This window comes from Delphinapterus leucas, chromosome 8 (assembly GCF_059928025.1).
Source record: "Delphinapterus leucas isolate spDelLeu-1000000601 "Yukka" chromosome 8, BTC_Dleu_Yukka2, whole genome shotgun sequence".
NCBI lineage: Eukaryota > Metazoa > Chordata > Mammalia > Artiodactyla > Monodontidae > Delphinapterus > Delphinapterus leucas.
The window spans coordinates 106,991,883-107,017,240 of record NC_143136.1 but is presented as its reverse complement, the minus strand read 5'-3'; the positions used below and the strand labels follow the sequence as shown (position 1 = coordinate 107,017,240).

General features: G+C 50.2%; 1 protein-coding gene across 1 annotated transcript in view; it reads right to left on the bottom strand.

Annotated features, from left to right (window-relative positions):
* Positions 1-23,719, bottom strand: part of GYPC (glycophorin C (Gerbich blood group)) — a 43,718-nt gene extending 19,999 nt beyond the window's left edge. The window contains exon 1 of the mRNA XM_022590584.3: positions 23,503-23,719. Coding sequence (XP_022446292.1) covers positions 23,503-23,545 — 43 coding nt within the window. The 5' untranslated portion in view covers positions 23,546-23,719. The remainder of the gene's footprint in view (positions 1-23,502) is intronic.
* Positions 23,720-25,358: the final 1,639 nt, after the last annotated feature.

The following is a 25,358-nucleotide window of genomic DNA, read 5'->3' as shown; positions in this document are numbered from 1 at the left end:
GTGCCAGAGAGATATGGCTGTGAGTCCAGGCTCCTCCACTATGATGTGCAGCCCTGTTGCATGTGACCCTCTCCAACCCTCAGCTCACTGATCTGTAGAGTAGGACGCACCTGCCTGGCTCCCAGGGGGGTGGTACCCAACACATGACAGCTCTTCTTATTATCCACATTTATTTGAGAATAGCTCCTTCTCACACACACTCACACAAATACACATACACACACACTTGGCCTCTGGATGCAGGGTCCCTAGGGGGGGAAGCACAGGGGACCAGTTCCTGTGGCTTGGGGGTCAGGGAGTGCTTGTTTATCTCCTGGAAGAGTTGGGCTTCCTGAGTACTTCCTCTGTGCTGTTAGCCCTCTTCTGTCCTCTGGCTATCAGGGCAGGAAATGGGCTTCAGGAAGTCAACAGTTCACCTCCTCATTTTGCGTCAGTCAATGGAGCTAGGAAGTTGCTCACCCCTGGCTCAAGCCCCTGTGCTGTCTCAGTGCTCAGGGAGGAAAAGCCATTTCTCTTCACTGCTCCTGCCCCACCACCCCTCTGTCCCATCCTCCCACTGTTTTCCTGACTGATGAAGATACTCTATAATATGTCTCAATCCATCACCCTGGAACACTCCTGCTCCATTTTCCCAGCATCTCTCTCTCCTAAAGGTCTTGTGATTTATGTTTCGCCTACATTAATCTTTTAAAAGCAAAGAAGCCATAAACACACACATAACTCTTCCTCCTGTCAGTTGAAATCCCATGACACAAACGCAATGCCATCTAAATTAAATGTTTCTTTCACAGAAAGTGATAAATGCCCTGGAGACTAATCAAAGAAAGCCAACAAACTTAGAGTTTGTTTCATTTCAGAATTTTGTAGGTGGTTTGTTTAAAGTCCAACAACTGGTTAATATCTAATGACTGATGGGAATGGTGAGTTTCACCCTCCTACTGTTTTAATGCAGCCAATATAAACAGGATTCATTACCCATCTTGCCCCATCAGGGATCTTGGCACCTCAAAATTGGGTTTGAAATCTAACACGTATTATGGGAAGGACCGTAAATACAAACACAATTTATTATTCTATTGGACTGGTGTACTAATTTCTTAAACAAACCAAATAAGAGAGCAAAAACAGTTACCCGAAAAGACATTAGCCAGTTACAGGGTTGGATCTATTTGAGTGATCAGGACTCCAAGGTAAGCCAGATGGTCTAAGACAATATAGATTTCAAATAACTTTATCCTTATTACTATGGATGATTTTACATTGAAACAAATGTGATTTTTAATTTTACACCTTTCAAGTAACTATTTGGAATAGAAGAAGGAAGGAAAAATATGAATGACTAAATGCAGTACATGTCTTGAGTTTATGTTCCTCTCCTCCTTTTCCTTGTCTTATTACTTCTTCTAACATCACTATCCCATTCAATATCATTAATAAACTTTATCATTCATCTGCTTGGTGAGTAATGAGCAATGAACAGTCTTAAAGGTCAGGTTAGAGAAGCTGAGTCTTCTCTTGTAGGCAATGAACAGGTGAGAGATTATAGAAAAAGGGAATCTCTAGAAATTTTGTAGCACAGGGATGGAGAGGAGGAGAACTTTCTCTCTTCTAAGTTTAGAAGAGTCATTGGGAGCTATCAAGAGAGGATCAGCATGACACAATGAGCAATCAACAGGGCTGAGAGTAGTGGACATGGAGAAGGTGGTATGGGTGTGAGGCTGGGGCTCCAGGAAGGCACACCTGACAAGGCTGGGAGTCTTGAGGGTTAGAGAGTTTGAGGTTCTGGAAGGAGTGCGGTTAGCAGTTAATGAAGGAGACATCAGTGTGTTGGAGCATTATGAATAAGGATTTATTGTTTTGTATTTAAATATATCCAATTATTGAATCATTTCTACAATTACATCATTTAAAGCATTAAAAAATTAAGATGGGTTCCAGATTTTCACATTTACACAAAAAATAAGTTTTTCACTACTGTGGGTGGCATCCATGAGATAGATGGAAAGGATAAATAATGGGGAAATCTCAAAAGGTTCCCCAAAGATGTTTTTAGGACTGGAAATGCCCCATCTACTAGAAATCTTTGTAGTTAGGGACCTGGCCAGGGGCTCGAGATGGTGGGCTTGCTCACAGCAGTAGGAGCCTCTGACTCACGGTCCTCAGCTCTGGCTGGACATTAGCATCTCATGGGACCCTTTAAAAAACACCCATGTCCAGGTCCTGTCCTCCTGGGGCTGCCAGAAAAAACACAGGATGCCAGTTAAATTTGAGTTTTGGATAAATAACAACGCAATTTTTAGTGTAAGTATGTCCCAAATATCGCATGCCACCTCCACAGACTATTCAGTTCTTTTGTCAACTTAGCAGATGCACTGTGAGTTTCCTAATAGGGATTCACCCAGAGGAGAGCACTGGGAACTCCCGGGCCTGAGCCCAGAGCCATAGCCTCAAGCAGTCGGAATTCCCACATTGTCATCTCACACATTCACAGCCTGCCTGTCCCTTGTCAGCCCCTTGGAGGTCACACGGACTCCAATTCTATTTTACACCTCCAGGTACTGGCTCATGCTGTGCCTTCTGCCTGGAATGTCCACTCCACCTGGCTTATCTGGTGAATGTCCACACGTCAATCCACTCTGATCCAACACCACCCATGGAGGGTGTCTGTTCTGACCTTCCAGGAGGAAGTGTCCTCCTGTTTCTATGGACAAGCTCATCAAACACATCAAAATAACTCTGGGGTACCGGGAGGGCTGTGGCATCTTCCTGTTGGTGTCTGGCATTTTGCAGGGTGACCGGCACATAGAAGGTGGTCATCAAAAGCTTACTAAGTAAAAGCTCCTCCCAGCAGTCCAGTGAAATGCAGCAGGAAAAATCATCCAGACGAGTAGTTACAAAAGCAGGAGTGTGCAGTGACTGCTAAACCAACCAAACTGAAGTGAGCACCTACTAGGTGTCAGGTGCTTGCTTTTATCTCCCCACACTGCAGAGAACATTTACACATACTGGTCCTATGGTTCTCATGATTACCCATGGATGCTTTGACTGATTTCAGGAGAGAGATTTGAGGGGCCCCACTGCTTCTTCCCCAGACACCAGCTCACGTGAGCAGCCAACCTGGCTGGTCCTCCTGGCCTGCTCCTCAGCCGGCCCTTTCTCTGGCCTTCAGCGTTTGTCAGCCTTGCTGTCTGGGAAGGCTAGTTTTTCGATATTTCAGCTCTAATCTCAGGCCTCTCAGGCCCTGTCCATCTCAGGGTCGACCACCCGCATGGTCCTGCTTTAGGGACTAAAAAGGCAGGAGCTGCTCCGCCCAGCTATGCCGCCAATCCTTTCCATGACGTTTGCTTTGACAGCACTCCTGCAAATCATCTGAAGGCAGCTGCACCCCTCTGCACCCATCCTGCGGGCCCCCTCGGTGGCTGCACCTCCAGTCACTGGCCCATGGTGCCAGGTGGCCCTGCCTGACCACCCTGCATGGAAGGCTACTGTCTCCACCGGGTCTTGGAGGGACCTTTAGCCCTATATGCATCCATGTGCATAACGGCCTGGAGCAGAGGGCAGCCAGGAGATCAGCTGGGCTCCTGCCGCTGCTTTTTATGGGTCTGCTCTGTGCTGGGGCTTCACTCACATCATCTCACGCTCAAGATACTTCTCACTCAAAACCCGCTCTCACGGGACAACCACAAATCACAAGTACCTCTCATGAGCTGAACTCCCCCGAACAATCTTGCTAGCCGGGCATTTCCATCCTTGCTTTAAATATGAAAAGACTGAAGCTCAGAGACAGTAGCCAAGGACAGAGCCAGGATTCAAACCCAGACTAAGGCTCTACTGCTGACCCTGCTGCCAGGCCCTGGCCCTACCTTCCAATGTAGGGCGGACCCTGGTGGCCAGTTGTGGCGAGATGCCCTCCACCTGTGAAATCCTGGGTGCTCCCAGCAGGGCACTGGACACAGGGATGACCAGCCCATTTTATAGATGGGACAACTAAGGTCAGAAAGGCCAAGTCACTTTTCACAAAACAGTCAGCTAGCCCAGTCTGTCCTACTCTAAGGACAAGGAAGTTTAACTGTGACCCAAGCTTAAAGGAAAAGAAGTTAACGTTTGAAGGTAGAATTTCTGTCTTCCAGTGGTGTGTGTGGAGGGTCGGAGGAGGGATGAGCTCCTTGATCTCCTTCAAATCAGAGTTTCCAGGAGCAGGGTGGGCAACCTGGGCTTTGGGGGCTGCAAACCTGCTTCAAACCCGATCACACCACATTAGACCAAATGCCTTAACCTCCCCACACCCCCCACCCCTTTCCTAGTCTCAGTGTCTTATTGGGAGCAGTAGTGCCTCACAGGGAAGGGCTCAAACCACACACTTGATCCCAATACGCCCCTGGGAGGAGCTGGCTCCCACTGCCATGTCCGGAGCCCTAAGGCCTCCTGAGGCCCTTTCCCCCCATCAGCCTCCATGCCAAAACTTTGTCCCCATCAGGTCCTATGGCCTGTGGTCACTGGAAGTCGGCTCTCATGTCTAAGAAAGCAAAGAAGCTTCCTGGGTCTCACTGCCCACACTTCTGACGGGTTGGGCCCGGGGGGCAGGTTGAGAAAGCATCTGGTGAGCGCTGGGCCCAGGACCATTTTATCAGCACCAGGCCAGCCCAGTGCTGGCACCAGATCCCCTGCTGCTGCCTGATAAGAAGCTCAGCTCTGCTTTCTTGAAACCGCTGGAGCCTTATCAGAGGCAGACCTTGGGTGAAGGAGCCATTTCCATCAGCGTGAATAAAGGGAAGGAAAAAAAAAAGCCGGAAGAAATACAACGCCTTTGCACGCAGACACAGCCAAGCTATGTGCACTGCTGCTACAGGGCAGCACCACGGGCGACCCCGCTCAGGAGCGAGGCGGGACCTGAGCTGAAAGCAAAGAGGTGGGCTCCCTGAGGGTGCTGCCGGCCAGGTCTCCCCACCTGTGTGTGTTGAGGGGGGCAGGACACGTTTAAGCATGAAGCATTTATCCCCTTAGATTTTATATTTTTATTGAAGCAGAGTTGATTTACAATGTTGTGTTGGTTTCAGGTGTATAGAACAGCGATTCAGTTATTATATGTATATATGTGTGTGTGTGTGTGTGTGTATATATATAAATTCTTTTCCAGATTTTCCCTTATAGGTTATTACAAAATGTTGAGTAGAGTTCCCCGTGCTATACAGTAGGTCCTTATTGATTATCTATTTTATACATAGGAGTGTGTACATGTTAATCCCAGACTCCTAATTTATCCCTCCTCCCTTTCCCATTTGGTGACCATAAGTTTGTTTTCTGTCTGTGGGTCTATTTCTGTTTTGTAAATAAGTTCACTTGCATCTTTTTTTTTTTTTTTTTTTTTTTTTAGATTCCACATATAAGCGATATCATATGGTATTTGTCTTTCTCTGTCTGACTTCACTTAGTGTGATAATCTCTAGGTCCGTCCGTGTTGCTGCAAATGGCAGTATTTCATTCCCTTTTAGGGCTGGGTACAAAAGCCCCTTAGGTTTGTAGCACATAAAGTGCATGGCATCATGGGGGGAGGCTACTGCCTGCCTGTAGGTGAGCCTGTCAAGTGCAGTTTGGAATCGAATGACGCCTGGATGTGGGCCTGCCTCTGCCATTTGCTGTTGGTGCGGCCTCGGGACAGTCACTTTATCCCCTTTCCAGGAACACTCAGGGGTTGTGTGATACCCCGACCCCTCTTTTAAGCGGTATATAAGAGCACTCCCCTCCCCAGTGGGCACATGGACAGCCTGCCCTGGCACCTTGGCTTAGAGAGACTCAGGAGATGCTGACGCCCTCTCCACGCCCTCTCCACGCCCTCCGGCCTGTATCAGGCTGCAGTGAGGACCTGGCGAGATAAGAAATGTGCTCCTGCCTTGGTATGTGTGAGCAGTTCCGAGTACAAACGGGTGCCCGGTGGCCCGACTTCCAGCAGGGCTGTTCGTGGAGGTGAGAAGCCAGTCACTTGAGTGGCACCTGGATTCTCGTGCTGGGATCACGTTATCCGAGGACAGGAGGCGCCCAGGATGAGCTCCTGGGTTGTGTTTACGAGGCCCTGGTCACTTAACTGGACGGCTCCTGGGGCTGCTCAGAAGACTAAACACAACAGTGTGTAAATATGAAGCAGATGAGAAAGATCTCTCAACCTCCGTTCCTGCCTTATGAACCTGGCTGCTGGAGGGACCTGCCTCTGCAGAGAATTGTATTAATTTGTGCCTCTGACATAGGGGTTGCAGAGAGACTGAGGCGGTAGAGTCCCGGCTTCCAACCTGAGCTGTAGGAGCCTGTGCTGGCCACCTCTCCGATCTCAGGGAGAAAGAGCCTGTGTTTCTAGGCTGTTCTTTCATCCCGTTGGGGATGCAGGCACACGTGTGCACACACGGACAGAGGCCAGCTCTCAGAAGCCTTTCTGGGATTGCCGGTTGTGTCTTCTGGGTGAGGCTGAGGTGTCTGTGGGGACCTCCTTCCCCAGGCAGGTGGCAGCATGGGCCCCAGGAGCCTGGGGCTCTAGACCACCCTTGTCCACACCCTTTCCTGGTTCTCTTCTCCACCCCTGCTGGCCAGACCCTCCACCCCTGGGGGCTGCTCCGTGCCCTCTGCTGGGCTGCGTCCCCGGGGCTTCCGTGGACTCAAAGCTGCAGGGGAGGGACCAACGCACGCCCCCTCCAGCCCTGGGTGGGGGTCTGTCCCATCTCTTCACGCTCCCAGCTGGTCCCCAAGGGTCCAGAGTGCCTGTGACAGCAGGTACTGGGGACCCCACATCCACACTCATTCTCTGTAGAGCCCGGCACGGTCCTGTGGAAAAGCTCTACATGAAAGATGCAACTAGCAGTTTCAGAGAGGCTCTGAAAGCCGGCCTCTGTTGTGTGTGTATGTGCGTGTGTGCACACGTGTGCCTGCATCTGAGGCGTCTTTCAGGGCAGCTGAGAGCAAACGGGGCACTTGGTGAAGTCCCCCCCATCTCCCCCTGCATCTCAGGCACCCCTTGGGAGTTCTCCGCCATCTTCTTCCCTCCCTCTCAGCTCCTACCCCGTGTCACGGCTCACTCAGGGACTTGCTAGAGGGGAGATGCTGAAGGGCTCCTCTCTCGGGGTTAGAAGCCTTCTGGCAGGGGAGACTCAGGAAGGTGCTACAGCAGGTACTGGGACACAGTCCCATTGTCCCTCTGCCGCCTTATCTGTCTGACTTCATCTCCTATTTACCACTTTCCACTCTCCTCTCCTCAGGGCACTGGCCTCTGTCAGTTCCTTGATCAGGCCAAGCCTGCTCCTACTGCAGGGCCTTTGCACGTGTTGTGCTCTCTGCCTCTTGCCTCCTCTCAGATATTCCTGCGTTTGGCTCCCTGGCTTCCTTTAGGTCTTTCCTAAACATCACCTTACCCAGTGGAGATTCTCTTTAAAATGGCAGCCCCTCTCGTCCCTCCACCCTCTGTCCTTTCCTGGCTTGATCATCCTCCCTGCACTTAGCACCATCACACCTACTGAGCATTCTACCCACTTGTCTTGTGTCCATCTGTCTATCCGCACTAGAACATAAGCTCCCTTTGGGGATGACTGTTGGTTTGTCCACTGTCACATCCCCAGGGCCTGACACACAGTTGGTGCTCAAAACAGGCTCATGGACTGTGACATCTGAGCTAAAAGCTTGCTGGTGCCGGTGGCAGAGGCAAAGAGCATGGGTGTAGACTCAGGGAGACTATGGTTGAACTCAGGAGCCACTGTTTTATAACTGGTGAGGTGTGGACACACTTTTCCCCCCTGAGACTCCATATACAATCTGAAAAGAGGGATAATAACCTCCTGAGATGTGGAAAGATGTCAATAAGTTTGATAAAGAAGATGTGGTACATATATACAATAGAATATTAGCCATAAAAAAAGAATGAAATAACGCCATTTACAGCAATCCCACTCCTGGGCATATACCCAGAAAAGACAAAATCTATAATTTGAAAAGATACACGCACCCCAATGTTCATAGCAGCACTTTGCACGATAGCCAAGACATAGAAACAACCTAAATGTCCATCGACAGAGGAATGAATAAAGAAGATGTGATACACACACACACACACACACACACACAGACACACACACACACACACAATTGAATACTACTCAGCCATAGAAAGAATGAAATAATGCCATTTGCAGCAACGTGGATGGACATGGAGATTATTATACTGAGCGAAGTAAGTCAGAGAAAGACAAATATCATATGATATCGCTTATACGAGGAATCTAAAGAAACGAATGATACAAATGAAATTATTTACAAAGCAGAAACAGACTCACAGACTTAGAGAATGAACTTACGGTTACCAGGAGGGAAGGGTAAGGGGGAGGGATAGATTGGGAGTTTGGGGTTGACATGTACACACTGCTGTATTTAAAATGGATAAACAGGGACCTACTGTATAGCACAGGGAACTTTGCTCAATATTATGTAACAACTTAAATGGGAAAAGAATTTGAAAAAGAAGAGATACATGTATAACTGAAGCACTTTGCTGTACACCTAAAACTAACACAACATTGTTAATCAACTATACTCCAATATAAAATAAAAAGTTAAAAAAAAAAGAAATTTCAGGACAATGCTCCTGGCCCAACACCAGTCTGGGTCCTAGTGAGAAGCCCTGTTTTCTGAATGAAGGGGGAGAGATGGCTGGTCCCGGGAGAGCCTGTCTGGTGTGTGGCCCTTTTTCCTACACCCGCCTAGTTGGAGTGAGGATTTTCTGCAGGGCAGCAGGAGAGCTCCGGCTGCCTGTGTCTACAGAGGGGCTGACAAGAGGTCCAGAGAAGGTGAAGGCCAGGAAAGGGATCCTCCCTTTGGCAGCCTGGGTGGATCAGGTCAGGGGAATGAGACACTCCGTCTGCACCCAGGTGAGAGCTGGGCCTGGCCTGATGGGCTTCCCTGGCTGCTGCCTGGTCCCTGGCCTCAGCTACAGGTCTTTCTTCCGTGGCTTCTCATCCACCCATGAGGCTATGGTTTCCCCAGAGAGAGGTGCAATGAGGCCAGGTAGGCTCTAGGCCTAGAAGTCGAGCCATTGGAGATGTTCCTGTTGGTTCAAGACAGAGGTCAGAAAACTTTTTAAATAAAGGGCCACATAGTAAATAGTTTAGGCTTTGTGGGCCATGGGGTCTCTGCTACAACTCTGCCATTGTCCCATGAAAGCAGTCATAGACACGTGCAAACAAATGGGTGCAGCTGTGCTGCAATACAACTTTACTTATAAAAACAGGTGGCAAGTGGATTTGGCCTGTGGTCCTTTGTTTGCAGACCCCTGGCTTAAGTCCCTGTGTCACTGAGTCTCTCTTCCCTCTCAGGCTAACATTTGCATTGTGCTTTCCCCCTGCTAGGCCTGGGCCATTACCTACATCTTCTCATTTAAGGTGCCCACGGGGATGGAGCCATTGAGTGGCCGACCTGCAACTTGAACCCAGGTCTGTCACGCTCGCAGCCTATACTTTCAACTTGTGTGATCATTAGCTGTTAGAACGCAGGCCACTGTCCACTACTGTGGCCACTTTATATAGATTCCAGAGTCTGGCCACACCCAGGGCTCACTGCATCTTGAACACTCCATGCGTTTGAGAGGATGCAGGCACCAGGGTAGTGGAAGCCAAAGAGGGTGACGTCACCATCCCAAGTTCACCTGCACTGGTTAGTAGTGGGGTTAAGACAGTAGTTGGAGAGGTGGCATGGGCTTTAAACCTTGCACGGGGTTGAGGCCATCTCTGCTGGTGAGGGATATGGCCCAGGCCTCTCCGACTGGGCTCTGGGTACCTCCCCTGGCTGACTCCACTGACTGGCAAGGCCCCGTCATAGAGAGTCTCACCAGGGAATCCTGAGCCCTGAGATGTCAGGTCCCAGAACAAGATAAATGGCCTATCCAAGTGGTCACAGCCTGGCTACACCAAGGGCTTGCTCCAGGGAGTCCAGAGGAGGTCTGGGCAGCGTCCTGCTGTGGTACAAGGGTCCCTGAGTGGAGCTAGTTGGCTCAGGAGACGTCAGAAGCCGAGTCAGAGGAGAACTCCCACCCTCTGCTCATTTCTCCTCAGGGAGGGCCCCACTCAAGGGAGCTGAAAGGAGAACCATGGGGCCCCTGGGCAGGAGGCAGGGCAGTGAGAGGTCAGCCTTTTATCTGTGTAGACAGTCAGGCCTCTGTTCCCAGAGCCCCAGGGCAAGGAGGGCAGGAACTCAGATAATTGTGCCTTCAGGGCAGTGTGACCCCATGGCTTTTACCAAAAGCACAGAGGATGGTGAAGATTTGGCCATAGGCCAGAGCCTCAGGAAATAAACAGCCCCGAAGTGCCCTTGTGTGGGAAACACAGCCTTCCAGGGTGTCTGAACTTGGAAGGGAAACCATGGATTTCATCTGCCTTTGACTGCATTGTCCTCAAAGATGTATTCTGACTTTCTCTAGCATTGTTTGCTTTTTCAGTGAGTGACAAACATCATTTCACTCAATTGAGTTCTTTAAAAATAGCATGTTCCAAAAGATCTTTCCAGAAGCTCCAAGATTCTTAAATAGGAAATGACCTAGGGGTGGTGACCAAAGCCTGATATAAATAAGTGTAGTTTAAAAGTGCATTAGAACCAACTTTCTTTCACTCCTGTGAAAGAGAATTTTGTTCCCCTTTGAAACTCCCCATTTCCTACACATACAAATGGTGGCGGTGAGCAGGGCTTAAAAGACAGCCTCAGGGTTGGAGCATCTGGGTTCAAATAACAGCCCTGCCACTCCCAGCCTGTCCTGCATCTGGAAGATGGAGGCTCCATCCACAGACCCAACTCACAGTGAGGGATGAGGGTGACGAGGAACGAACACTTCGAACCAACATTTGCTCAGCGTGTATGACACAGCAGACCATCCATGCTCACAGCAGGTACCCCGTATACTTGCAGTACTTTTTGTATTTTTACATCCTTGCAACTTGTCTTGACTTAAGTCATTTCCCAGAGTTAGAATGTTCTCAACAATCAGCATTGGTCTGTGAACTATTGCCTGTCTTATCAGTAAACAGAGGACGCTGCAGCCATCAAGCCATCACATTACAGACGGTGAGCCCTGAGAGAACTCAGGATGGAACAGGATGCGCGCCATCCAGCAGTCAGCCACTGCAGCCACCCGCAAGGATGCACCCGGAGGAGACTCAGGATGAGAAAGCACAGGACACTGGCCCCAGGGAGCAGAGGTGCGTATCAGAGGAATGATTTCAATGAGCCCAGACTCTTGCATCTTCCGATACATAGAAAAGCGCTAAATTCATTAACATGAGATGTCTGGTTTTCTTTGATTAACAGTAATCTTTTGATGTTCTGACTACCTGGTCTTTTGTTGTGAAAACTCCTATATATCCTGGCTCCCCACCTTGCCTCTTTGGAAAAGTTTCTCAGAATTATCTGAATGCTGTGTCCTGGGCTTAAGTCCTCAGATTTGTCCACTGAATAAAACATAACTCTCAACTTTCAGGCTGTGCATTTTTTTAAGTTTTATTTTTTTAATAAATTTATTGATTTTATTTAATCTATTTTTTTGGCTGCATTGGGTCTTCGTTGCTATGCATGGGCTTTCTCTAGTTATGGCGAGCAGGGGTTACTCTTTGTTGTGGTGCATGGGCTTCTCATCATGGTGGCCTCTCTTGTTGCGGAGCATGGGCTCTAGGCGTGCAGGCTTCAGTAGTTGTGGCATGCGGGCTCAGTAGTTGTGGCTCACAGGCTGTAGAGCACAGGCTCAGTAGTTGTGGTGCACGGGCTTAGTTGCTCCATGGCATGCGGGATCTTCCCGGACCAGGGCTCGAACCCATGTCCCCTGCATTAGCAGGCGGATTCTTAACCATTGTGCTGCCAGGGAAGTCCCGGTTGTGCATTCTTTTCAGTTGACAGGTCACTGACAACTTCTTCAAGTACAAAGTCTTAATTCAACAAGATAAACCTATATCTGGTTAAGGAGAAATTCACCATAATTTAATATCAGCTGTCAGTATTAGCTAGTTTTAGATAGCAATTTATATATGAGAAGTTATCTTACTTTAAGTTATTCTTTAAATATCTTCTTTAAATATCAAAAAGACACAGGCAATTCGATCTGAAACCTGAATTCCTGTGATAAGAAATTTCTCACTAGGAGAATGGGATGCTTTTTATTCCTGTCATGATGTGTGTCTTGCTGCCCCAAGAAGCCAACGACGCTTTGAGGGCAAGGATCTTGTCTTAGACTTTCTTTGTCTCCTCCTGCATCTCTAGGGCAGGTGACAAGATGGACACATTGTAAGCCTATTAATTTCTGTTGATAAACCACGGATGTACACAGTGGTTAGTAAACATTTGTGGATAAATTGTTTCCCTAATGGAATTATCCATCTAGTTTCTAACTTTTCAGATTTTCTTCATGGACTCTTGAAGTAAACGATAAGAACCTCTCTCAGGGAATTAATTGGTAAAGTGATTGACAGCTGGGCATACACTGCAGTCTGGCTGTAGGCAAATAATTGAACCACAGTGAAGGCATTTTATGGCTTCATGTGATGGAAATGTCTAATTCGGAAGGATCCTCTGAGATGCAAGCCCCAAAGCATCATCACTGACGATGAATAGTGCCCGGACATCAGTCGGCTGTCCTGGGAGGCACCAGCTAGGAGGCTGCAAACTGGGTTACGTGAAGCCCTCAATGTCCAGCGATGACTTGAGGGTGACCATCACAAGGGGGCCCTGGAGTGGGGTCACCAGGCCTCTTCTCCCCCACTCCACTATAACAGATGGGTTTTTATTGCTTTCATATTTCCAGACTTCATCTAAGAATTTATTTTGTAGAAATGTCATTTCTCCTGAAAAGAACTGCAGTGGAGATTTGTAGCTGTGACATCGTTTTTTAACGTGTGTGTTTTTCGGCGTGGGGACCCCAGGTGGGAAGCCACTGATTTGGGAGATTGAGGGATGTGTGGCTTTCATTCCTTTTGGTGACTCTGCAGTCCCAGCATTAGCTCCTCTGCACCACCCCATCCTGTCCCCACTTCAGAACCTGCTGAGTGAGTTTCCATGGCAGAAACAGTGCACCCCCAAGGGAAGCAGAGACCCGCACTCCATGCACTACAGCTGGCTGGGTAAACTCTCCTAACTCCTCTGAGCTTTGCTTTATTCACCTATCAGAGAAGGCGAGTGGTGCCTCTTTCTTTTTCATTTTATTTTTTATTGAAGTATAGTTGATTTACAAGGTTGTGTTAATTACTGCTGTATAGCAAAGTGAATTAGTTATACATATATATGTATTCCTTTTCTAATATTCTTTTCCATTATGGTTTACCATAGGATACTGAATATAGTTCTCTGTGGTACACAGTGGGAGAACAGACTGGTGGTTGCCAAGGGGGAGGGGATTGGGGGAGGGATGGGCTGGGAGGTTGGGGTGAGCCGATGTAAGCTTGTACATAGAGAATGCATAAACAGCCAGTAGTGAGGCTTGAATGAAGAAAGGAACTAGATCTGAAAGTGCCTAGCGGAGGAGGACATACAGGGCAGGAATGGTCCCATGACTGGTGATACTTCAACAAAAGACCATGCCGCCAGCCCAGGGGTGGGTCTGTGGTGGAGGCGTTCCAGAAATTGGCCGGGAATTGGTGGAGGTGTTATTCTCTCCTGGTGCCCTGGCAGTGACCCTGAGAGGCAGCTGCCCGCTGCCTCCCTGGGGAAGAGTGGGAACCGTATGTGGGTCGGCCTCAGCTGGTTGCACGTGCCCGGTCACAGCCCAGTCCTCGTGAGCCTTTCATCGGCAGCTGCTGGGCCGCCAGGTGGGGGCCAGCCGAGCAGAAGGGAGCCGGCACTAGCGGCCCGGGGTGGGGTGGATAAAGAACGGCCTTTTCTACTGAGGCAGGAGAGCGGCCTGAGGGCCTCCTGGAGCTGCACAGAGGGGCAGGGGGTCGTGGGCAAACCCCTCCCAGCACGGTGGGCAGCCACATCCCAGAGGCAGAAGGGCACACCTGGCTCGAGGCTGGACAGTGCAAGTGGTGTCCAGTGAGGCCCTGGGGGAATAACCTCTTTGAACCCCAGTTTTCATATTTCCATGGAGCTCATAATATCCATTTCTGGAGTAATAATAGCTACATCCAGGTAACATCTTCTGGTTGAACAAGGTACCATGTGTATCCTTCCCAGGTGTAGCCAAGAGGACTCCCCACACCGCCTCTGCACCTGTGCTGAGATCCACCATCCAGAGAGATCAGTGCGACCTCAGCAGGCTCTTCGTGGCTCCCCCCGGGCCCTCGCTGTGTGACCTCTGTACACTGAGGTCCTCCGTCTTTATCTCTGCCTGGGTGTCTTTCTGAACTGCTTTCCAGCTGTCACCTGGCTATCCCACGGGTACCTGAAAGTCACCTCTGCTCTAGAGAGAATCTTCCTATATCCCTCTTCTTGGTCTTGTATATATAATTGTACAGTGAACAGGAACTGCTTCTTTCATAATGAAACAGGGCAAAGGAAACTTACTTTTAAACTTTGAAGTGAAGAATAGCCTAATTTCCTCACTTAAAAAAGCAAGAGGATAAGAGAAATACAGAGATAGACATAGAGATAGAGACAGAGATAGAGATAGAGATAGGAATTCCCTGGTGGTCCAGTGGTTAAGACTCTGCGCTTCCACTGCAGGGGGCACAGGTTCGATCCCTGGCTGGGGAACTAAGATCCTGCATGCTGCGTGGCCAAGAAAAAGAGAGAGAGAGAGAGAGAGAGAGAGAGAGAGAGAGAGAGAGTCAGTCCTGGGTATCCTCACGCATTTCCTTTGGATTCTCCCAATCTCCTGAGGGTAAAGGCAAAGAGCAGGCACGGGGCAGACACTGCAGCTGCCCAGCCCAGGGGCCCTGCCGTGGTTGGGCTGGGCAGCAGTGCCGGGGGTGGGGGAGTGTGCGGATTCGAGATGGAAGCCACACGGAGGAGGGTCAGGGCTGGGCAGGGAGAGCGGCCAGGCTGTGCAGGGACCAGTGGGCACCCAGCCCCAGGGCCTGGATGGGCTGAGCCAGGGTCACAGGATGGCCTTCGTGGGCCTAGGTGGTCTGCCTTCCTGGTCTCTTCTCCCCCCAAATATTAACAATTTTATTTTAGAGGTGCATTGATATAAAGACAAATGCAAGGTTTAGTCTTAAAAGTTCATTTTTCCCGTTTGATTTTAAAAGAACCAAAACTTTGTTGTGGTTCTCTGAAAGCTCTAAGTGTTGTGCATGATGTGTGAGGTGGCCCTGGCTAAGCCCCTCCTAGAAACACCTGCTGTGCACGAGTGAGGGGTCTCGGCTGTCAGCAACGCACGTTGCCTCTTGAGTTTCTGTATCATCACATGCAAAATGGAGATAAAAATACTTGCCGTAGGGCTGCTAGAGGGTGAAATGAGATAATTTAAGCAGAGCGCAGCCGACTCTCTACGCTTTGAGTCAGGGAGACAGTCGGTCGGGATACTTTACAGAATTTGTAGAAAAGAAAAAAAAAAGAGACTGTAAAGTTTTAAAAAAATGACAGCTTGGGATTTTCAGCCAAAGCTGAAATGAATTCATTAAAATGAGAACTTTGGCAGAAGCTGAAGGAGGGCCATTCAAATGATAAGTCAGTCCCACGGCACGATGAAAGGAGAGAAGGCCCAGCTTCCTCTCAGGAGTTCGAGCACCGGGAAGAGGCTGGAAAGGGAGAGAAGGGGCCCCTCCCAGGAGAGAGGGGAGGCCCAGCTCTGCACCCATCCAGTGGCAGCATCAAGGGAAAGAGAAAAACGCTGGTGAGAGAAGACACTGAAAGATGGAGCGTCTGCAGGCCAGATGGGAGGGAAGGGGCCCCATGTGCACACAGGTTGGGGTGCACAAGGCATGCCAGGTGGGGAAAGGTCAGTGGGCTGAGCCAGAGGCCACTGTGGGCCACCGAGGGAGCACGGCTTACACAGGATTGGGAGAGGACGCAGGTGAATATGGGACCGACAGCACTGTCTGTGTAGACCAGGCTTGTCTACACTGGTTGGAACTTCACATCCCTCCATCCCTCCCTCCATCCATCCAACCATCCTTCCCTCCCTCCCTCCCTCTCTCTGTCCCTCCATCCATCCATCCATCCATCCATTCCTCCATCTATCCATCCATTCATTCATGTTTTTTTTTAACATATTTATTGGCGTATAATTGCTTTAAATGTTGTATTAGTTTCTGCCGTATAACAAAGTGAATCAGCTATACATATACATATATCTCCATATCCCCTCCCTCTTGCAATTCCCTCCCACCCTCCCTATCCCACACCTCAAGGTGGTCACAAAGCACCGAGCTGATCTATGAGTGTTTTTAAGGAGGCTACTCTTCCCCAAGACAGCCGAGACCCCTACGGTTAAGGGGCTGGTGTTCAGGTGCGGCTGAGGAGGTGGGGCTGGTAAGGAGACTGAACTGCAAAGGGTAAAAGGTTTTCTCAAAGTCACATAGCTGGTGGGAGAGGACACATGCTCTCTGCTGCTCTCCGACCACCTTGCCCACTCTGATAAATGCAGGAAAGAACAGATGCCTCAGAGGCAGCCATCTTAGCTCAGAAGGGAACAGCATCCCAGGGCTATTGCAAAGGCAGCTCCCCTGCTGGGTCTGAGGGCCTTGCCCACCTGGAACCCAAGGACCAGGGCAGACCTTGCCTCTTGTCCTTGGTATTATTTTCAGTGGCAAATGAGCAAACAGGGACAGGAGCAGGGCATGCGGAGGGAGCTGGGCAGTGGGGAGTGAGCCCGAACTCACTGAGGACACCCTCAAGCACTCAGGCAGGGGCAGTGGTGAACTCGGACCAGGCACTATACTAGGAGTTTTATCTATGAGCTGAGACGCCAAGGGGCTGGCGCCATGTTCAAGGCCACGGCCAGGTCAGAGCTGGTCCACATTCAAGACCAAATCCTGAGCTCTAAAGCTGGTATTGTAACCTCCTCATCACTAGCCAATTGAGGCCAAGTGTATTTGTTCTAAATGCCTTCAAAAAGTACAGCAGGGGGAACTGAGCTTGAAGCCCCTGCTTGCTAAAGGCTGTGTGTATTGTGTACGGTTCCAGCGAGAGTGCTTGGGGAGCATCTCAAGCGAAAGGGCCTTTCATAGCCAGTGGGCTTTGCTGCCTAGTGAACACAGAGGTCACAGACCGGAACCCAACGCAGAAGGCAGGTAGGCAGGATTGTTTACCTGGTTTTGATCTGACAAACCACAATTCCCTTCACCTTAAGACACTGCTGAGAATACGTGTGCCCATAGCTATGGGTAAAATAGGACGACTCTCCATTCCAGGGTCCAAGGGGGGAGTGCTGGGGCCCAGGGTCAGCTGGCAGCCACATACGTGAACCCTCATAAAAGTGGGCGTTGTATGAAGGAGAAGGAGGGTAGGAGGTCCCAGCTGTGCTCCCTGGAAGTGGCATGCCAGTCTGTCCATCACAGTGGAGCTAAAATGCCTCCATCAGGTGTGGTGGGTGCAGTGAGATGATGGGGTAACCTTGCTGAGAGCTTGTCCCTCCCAAGGGCCCCCAAATGCAAGCCTCCTATCCTAAGAGACCTGGCAGGGGTCAGAGGTGTATCCACTGAGCCCCAGAGAGTATGCTGACTGCAGTGTTTTGGCAATAAGAGAAGGGATAATCTGGCAGATACAAGACAGGGACTATAATAAAAGCATCATAAAGAGTTATTCATCCCAGTTGTTTTAAATTCCCAGTCTAATAATTCCCACATCTCTGCCATGTCTGGTTCTGGTTCTGACTCTGTCTCTTCAGACTGTGTGTTTTGCCTTCTAGTACGTCTTGTAATTTTTCTTGGCAGCCAGATGTCATATACTGGATAAAAGGAGCTATTGTAACGGGGTGGCGAGGTGTGGGGGAGGGGAAGCACCCTATGGTCCTAGGATGAGATCTGTAGCCCATCCCTCTGGAGTGTGAACTTTACAAGTGTTCCTCCGTGTTTTTCTCTCCTTGCAGGTGGGCCCAGATGGCTACAGTGAGCTGGAGTTGGGTATTTTCCTTCCCCCAGGTCAGTTATGCTCTGATAGTATCCCATCGGGTTCGGCTCTGGTTAACTAGCTTCCCTGAGGCCAGGCTTTGTTAAGAACAGGTGCACTGGTCCCCTCCTTCCTGCCGGAAACTCAAGAAGACTTTACTCTGATATTTACCGTGGGCACCTGCTCAAACTCCAGGAGGTGGATCTCACAGTATTGTGGGGGGCCCCCCAATGACTAGGTCCCCCTGCAGTTTTTAACTCTCAGAGGAGTCCACGCTGAGTCTCCAGCAATTCGTCAGTCCTAAAGAGCCATGAATGAGAGGTGCAGAAGGTGTTGGGCCAGGAGGAAGGGCAGGGCTGCAGAGTCAGGCAGGTGGGCAGCCAATGATGCTCCGACACCCATCACCAGGCGAGGCAGGTGGGTGGCTGTCTGTGAGCGCAGGGAACCAGAACACAGGCTCTCCGGTGGCTGGAGGGAGGGTTGGGGGCAGCTGTGTGAGGCTGGGTCTGTGAAGGAACCTAGCATCTTGGGCTCAGGCTCTTGCTGGGGTGAGAGAGAACTGGCCCTTGACAGTATCTGCCATTGGCTAAGATGCTGCACACTAATGTTTGTTCTGAAAGGATGTACCCAAATTAAAATTTATAATGACTAAGGGCAGGAAGTGGAGCTCCTGTAGAGGTTCAGATTACATAATGATCTGAAGGAAGCCCTAAGCAAAGATGGGGGGGGCGGGAGGGGGAGGGGAGGGGGGAAGGAGGGAGAAGATGAAATACCCAATCAGTGCTGAGCGGGAAGGAGAGCTAGGCGGTGATGGCTGGGGCCCATCAGCGTGTTCTGAGAATCTGTTTTGGTTTGATTCTTTGTCCATTTCAATTCATTTTCTACTGCCCTCAGAGTTCTGGAATAGGAGCTATTGAGTGGATGATTTTTAAAAGGGGCCTTTGGGCTTCCCTGGTTGCTCAGTGGTTGGGAGTCCGCCTGCCGATGCAGGGGACGCGGGTTCGTGCCCTGGTCCGGGAAGATCCCACATGCCGCGGAGCGGCTGGGCCCATGAGCCATGGCCGCTGAGCCTGCGCGTCCGGAGCCTGTGCTCCGCAACGGGAGAGGCCGCAACAGTCAGAGGCCCGCGTACCGCAAAAAAAATAAATACAAATAAAAAAATAAGTAAATAAAAGGGGCCTTTGGCCTTTGGAGCAGACATGGGCTTGGAAGTGTTGGCCTTTGGGTTGTCTGTGCAGCCACCTGTTCATGTCCAAGTTGCTGGCTAAGCACCTCTCTGAGCTAGGCCCCAGTGGCGGGGGGACAGGTGGGGTCACAGAGCTTCTTGGAAGTCAGAATTCCTGGAAGGCGACAGACTCAGAAATCTGTCAGGGCTGCAAAGTGTCCCCAGGGCCAGGGTGGGTGGTTTTCTAGAGTCAGGAGGGCCCAGGGACGCCTTAACTGACCAGTAGGTGTATGTGTGCAGGGGGCGGTACCCAGAGAGCCCAGGGGCCTGAAGCGGGCAGGCGTGAGGGTGAAGCTGGAGGGACAGGGTGATCCAGGCACAGAGAGGGGCCCTAGGGGATGTCAACCTGAGCGAGCTGTGGAAGGCAGTGTGGAGGGCAGCAGGTGGCCCAGTGTGGGTCAGGCCCGACCACAGAGATGAGAGTGATGGCGGGCAGCCACAGGCCAAGGTTAGACCACAGGCCTGGCTGAAAAACTGTGGAGTCGTTAGCGGGCTCTGAGTGTCTGTGCAAAGCCATAGCCATGCTTTCCTGGGCATAGTTCTCACAGTATGTGGGCAGCAGAAGGCCCCGCCTGGCACACAGGGCCAGCAGGTCCACATGCACCCTAACGCCCCCCTTAGTTTGGCCTCTGTTGGCTCTGGGGTCTCACAGCCTGTGTTCACAGCCTGGCTGTGCCCTCGGGACCTGGGAGCCCTGGGGAAGGTCATCATCCTCCAGCCTCCAGGGCTTCATCTGCAAAACAGGGGAGAATATGCCTGTGAGACCAGGCTGTAGAGGAGTGACCCATGCAAGGTTGGACCACAGGCCTTGGCATAGAGGTACTGACGTTGTTCTTACATTATCCAAAGCAAACCCAGCTGCCCTCTGCTAGGGAGACTCTGGAGATGACTAGCACCTGCAGGCTAGGTTTGCTTTGATTAGTTCTGTTAACAACAGTCGCAAATAACACTATCACTGGGCGCGGTGCCAGGTCCTTAGTCTCTCGTTCATCACGTGACTCCTGCCAAGTCGCTGTTATCCTTCCCATTTACAGATGAGAAAACTGAGGCTCCGAGGTATTGTGCACCTCCCCAAAGCCAGTAAGTGTCGGGGATGAGATCACATCTGGTCTGACTCCACAGCACAGCCCAGTGTGGGGCTCTGGTCCACTCTCTTACTCATCATGAGAGAAAGGACACATCATTTAACTTCTGGGGTGTGTTTCCTCACTGGTTAGGGACCTGGTAGGAAGTGGGCAAAGGCCATACAAGGTATTTCCCAGCAAAACAAATACAATATCTTACAGAGGTACAAAAACACGTGTAATTACAGAGGCGCACTCAAAGGTGACAACATGGTTTACTCATCAGGTTGGCCAAGATAAAAACCACACAGTGTGAATGAGGATGTGGGGAAATAACGATTTTCATTGGCTACTGGTAAGTGTTAGAAATTCATGTGACCTTTTGGAGGGTAATTTTTCATTATCTACTAACATTGTAAATGTACATACTCTTGGTCCCAGAAATTAAATCCTGGGGGAATTTATCCTAAAGGTATACAGACACATGCATGCAAAACCCTACTTACAAGGGTTGTCATGACACTGTGGTTAAAAAGAGAAATCAAAGACTGTACACAACCCAGATGTCCATTTGTGGAGGAATTGGTTAAATAAAATAACCAATTCATTTATAATATTCGTGCTGTGCAGCCCCAGAAGGATGAGTCTATATATGGTGATAAGGTATAATCTGTAGGATATGGTCTTATGAACAAAAAAGATGAAGTCGAATATGTGTTTCATTTTGCCAACGAAAAATTAATTGTATTACATATAATACTTCTAGAAGGAGTCTCATAAATAAATAAAGTTACTGCCTTGGAGGTGGGAAGAAAGTTATTCTTTTCTATTATGAACTCTTCACGCATTGTTTAACTTTGGTTTGTACCTTGTGCTTACTGGGCCTGTTGTGTTTGCTCACTCTTTGAAAGGTGTTTTGGTTGGGGTCTCCAAAGGGCATTTGATGGACTATAAATCTGCCACCCAAAGAGGCAAACTGACTTTACTTGCCAGCCTCTCTGTGCTAGTGAAGGGCCTCTCTCTCTCTCCCCATAGTGAATGGGCGGATGCGCTCCCACCAAACACAGAACACCTCTTACCCCTCACTCCTGTTTCTCAGAGGGCACTGCAAGTCCCCAGAAATAACTGCGCAACTCTGGGCACCCTTGGAAGGTCCAGCTGCTGGCTGTGCCGAGGCCATGTGACTCCCAAAGCCACGGATATCTGAAGGGGTTGCGCAATGGCTGTGATGGAATGTCATCTGGCACTGAACGAAACCCTCCCTGCTTTTCCCAGAGGTGGCACATTCTATATAAAGCTGCCAGACCTGGCCATCTCCTTGCTGAGCCTGACCCCTTCCCTCCAAGGGCAAGGCAGTGGATTTCTGCACAGGACTCCTCCGCAATAACTGTGGCCTTTGGGCTTATGGGAGTTGGCTGAACCCATAAGCCCAAAGGCTAGGCTAGGGGAGGCCTGGCCGGGAGGGAGCAGAGGGTCCTCTCTGTTCTAACGTCTGGTTCTGAGGGGCAGTGATGTAAACTGAGACAGGATATAGACACATCCTGCCTGAGTCAGCAGCACGGAATAGGGCCCCGTGGTTCTCCCATGGCAGAGATCCTGCCAGAAAGTAAATCCTAAGGGTAATCTGGAATGGTATGCAAGTAAGTGCTGCATCCCCATCAGTTCCGCAAGGGAAGTATTTGCAGTCATTGGTCAAGGTCTGAAACTTGAATCCTGGAGAATTGCTGTAGGGGGAGGATGGGGCAGGGGGAGGCTGCGGTCGGGGGCAGGGCAAGGCTCCCTGAGCAAGCCTGTCCTCTCCAGACAGGAATGGCTGTAGGCCTGCACTTCCTCGGTGCCTGAACTGGAATAATTACAGTGCCTTGTCCCCTTAACCCTGGTCCCGACACACACACACACACACACACACACACACACTCACTAGTGTCTGACTCACCCTCACACACACATACACACGCGTAAACACTAACTCACACAAACTCATGGATCCACAGTATGATGTGAAACGAAAATAAGGATGCCCGACCTTTATCAAGCACTTCACGTGTGTGCATCTCTGCGCTGAGCCACTGACATGCACTTACTTCTCACGACCCAGAGAGACACACTATCCTGTTAGCTCCACTGTGCGGATGATGGAACTGTAGCTAAGAGAGGTGGGCTTGTCTCCCTGTAACAAGAGGTCCCCATGTAGGCAGCAAGGCCCTGACTCCACAAGGAGCTCCGTGCACACCCAGATGGCGCCGAGCACCTCAGCCACCCGTACACACGTGGCCGTGTACTACACACAGAGGGGCAGAGCATGCAGATACAGACCCAGCCGCGCTCACCCAGGCTCAAGTTTGCCGCCTAAGGCCACACAACCTTGTTTTTTTTTTTTTAAAGACGTATAAACCCATACCATGATCATATTAATTACATAACGTGATTACATTACAGACTCAGAATGTCTCTTCTCTGACAGTTCCATACGATCAGACCTAACCAGGGTGGGAACAGGAGGGGTCATCATTCTTTTTTTTTTTTTTAAATAAAATGTTACTTCTTTATTGCAAAAGCCCTGTGGCAGGGGAGGCCCAGCAGGGTTTCGGAACGTTGCTTTTGAGATTCACAGAGAATCTCACGGAGATTTCCTTTCCGCAAGAAAGCATGTGCTGGTTTTAGAAAGAAAGAAAACAGCCTCTGAAGAATTGCAACCGCTCAAATGGTCACGGCGAGCGGATCCCTGCAACATGGGCGTGGGCGTGTGGCTGGTTCCCGCCCGGCCCGGGGAGAGAGTCGGGAAGTTGGCGGAGTTAACTCAGAGTTTCTGCGGACGCGCCTCCACCGTCCTGCCCGGGCAGCTCCGGCAAACAACTTGTGCTTTCTCTCTGCGCTGCTTACCGATCTGCCTCTCTCCCTTTATTCTCTTAGGGGGAAAGTTCTGGCCACAGGCACATCCCCAACAGCACACAAAGAAACAGAAAGCCAGCGGATGGCCGCGGGGTCGGTGGTGGCCTCTCCAGGCCCAGGGCGCGCGGAACCCGCGCACCAGGCTCGGGGCTCCGGACCGGGACTCCGCGATGCCCGGGGCGCTGTGATGTCCGGGGCCCCGCGATGCCCGGGGACGCGGCCGGGCGGGCCCCTAGTCCCCCAGGAGGCCGGGCGCGGCCGGAACCCCGGGGCTTCTTGCCCCCCCCCTCCCCGGCTCGACCCCCGCGGACCCGTCCCCTGGCGAGCACTCACCTTGGCGGGGCGGGGGCGGCTGTGTGACCTGGGGGCTGCTCATCGCCGACCAGTGCGGGGCGCGGCCCGGGGGACGGTGGTTGACCCTCAGCAGCCGGGAGGAAGCGGCACCTGTGTCACACTCCTCGGCGCGGCCCGAGGGGAGGGGCTCCGGCCCCGAGATAGGCAGACTTCATTTAGTTTTTTCTGCAGACTTGGCTGGTGGGGTTTCCACCCCCTTTTTTTTTTTTTTAACACAGACACCCGCCCACTTCTGAACTCTTCTGTGCTCCCACTTCCCTGCGCAAGAATCACATTTTTCTAACTAGTTTCTGTTTCCATGTGAAGCTACCACATACAGAGGTTGTGGTTGAGATTTACCCCACGTGTGGGCCGAAAAACTCCCAGATGTGACATAAAGCCTGCCCCGCCACCATCCGGGTCGGTGACCAAATACAGCCAGACCTGCGTTTCAGTCTTGGCTGGTCCTTATGAGGCCTCTCAGATCCGCGGAGCCTTTGTGGCCTGGCAAGAGTTCCTGGCTTGCTGGCCCCTTCTGGCGCGCTGTCCCAATCCATGGGCTAATGTCTGAGAAAGAGTCTTAGGAAAAAAGGACTGCTGGACAAAGGCCTGTGACTTATTTGGATCACCTTTGTTTGAGGCTTCCAGACAGTGTGGAGTTTGTGGAGAATTCACTTTATTAGGCAATTAAAAACTCGACCTGGATTTTGACACTGGTTAGTTAAATGCAGTCTACCCATCTCAGCCAAAAAGAATGGTACGTGATATGCAGCATTAAGCTCTCCTCGCCCTGCAGAGAGAAAGGCAGGGAGCTTGAGAACATGTCAACCTTGTTTTAAATCCCAGTCCCAGGAAACACCCTGTCCTCCTGTCTCATGTCTGATCTTTCCCGTGGTGCTTTTCATTGCTGTTTACCTGAGAGTCCTCATCTCTGCTGCAATCCCAGGGCACCATTCCAGCTGTCTGTACAATGTGTGTGCTGTTGCGAGTACCCTCTGGATTGAACACAACTCAAGGCTGCCCCCTGGAGGTGTGCGATGCAGGTGCTCTGCCCAGTGCCTCCCAGGCTGGACCACTCCAGGCATCTTTATTAGAGCTGCCTGTTTGACACAGTGGGAAACTGTTCCTAATTCTCTTAAGTTAGATATTGCTTATATATCTTTAATCAGACTTCCATGCTCAACATGTCCATGTTGATGTGAAGTGAACTATTCACAGAATGTCTTTGGCCAGGTGTGGAAATTTTGAGTCTCAGTTTCCTCATCTGTAAAATGGAGACAAGAACACCTACATTCCAGAGTTTTAGAGAGACAATGTTTATAAAATAACAGTGGGGCAGAAAAGGCATTTAGTAGAAGCTGGCAGTGATTACTGTAACCATGTAACATTTTGTTTTGTAATAGATATAGGTCCATGTTGGATAATAGTATCCGCTGTGTTCAGAGTTCATAAATAAAACAACTTCAATTATCTGAAATGCAGCTGGGGAGCTGAAAGGAAGCCAAAGACCGGCCAGGTAACTGAAGAATGAGTCTCTAGGTCATCCCACCTCACTTATGGGAGAACTTCTCAGAGGCTCACTTACAGTTAACTGGCCTTTAGACATAAGCATAAGAGGTTTGTTTAATTAATTTCTTGGGGTAGGACACGTTAAAAGCACCAAAAAGTAACAAGAATTCCTTATAGACAGGAAGCCAAAAACTAAGTAACTAACTAAACGACTGAACAGCAAAGGTAGAAATCCAGACAAACTATAGAGCTCAGATACAAGAACAAAGTAGCATTTGTTATACAACTAAAAACATCTTCGCTCTATCCTTAAGTGGAGGATGTGACTTCACCGTGGGGTACCGAGG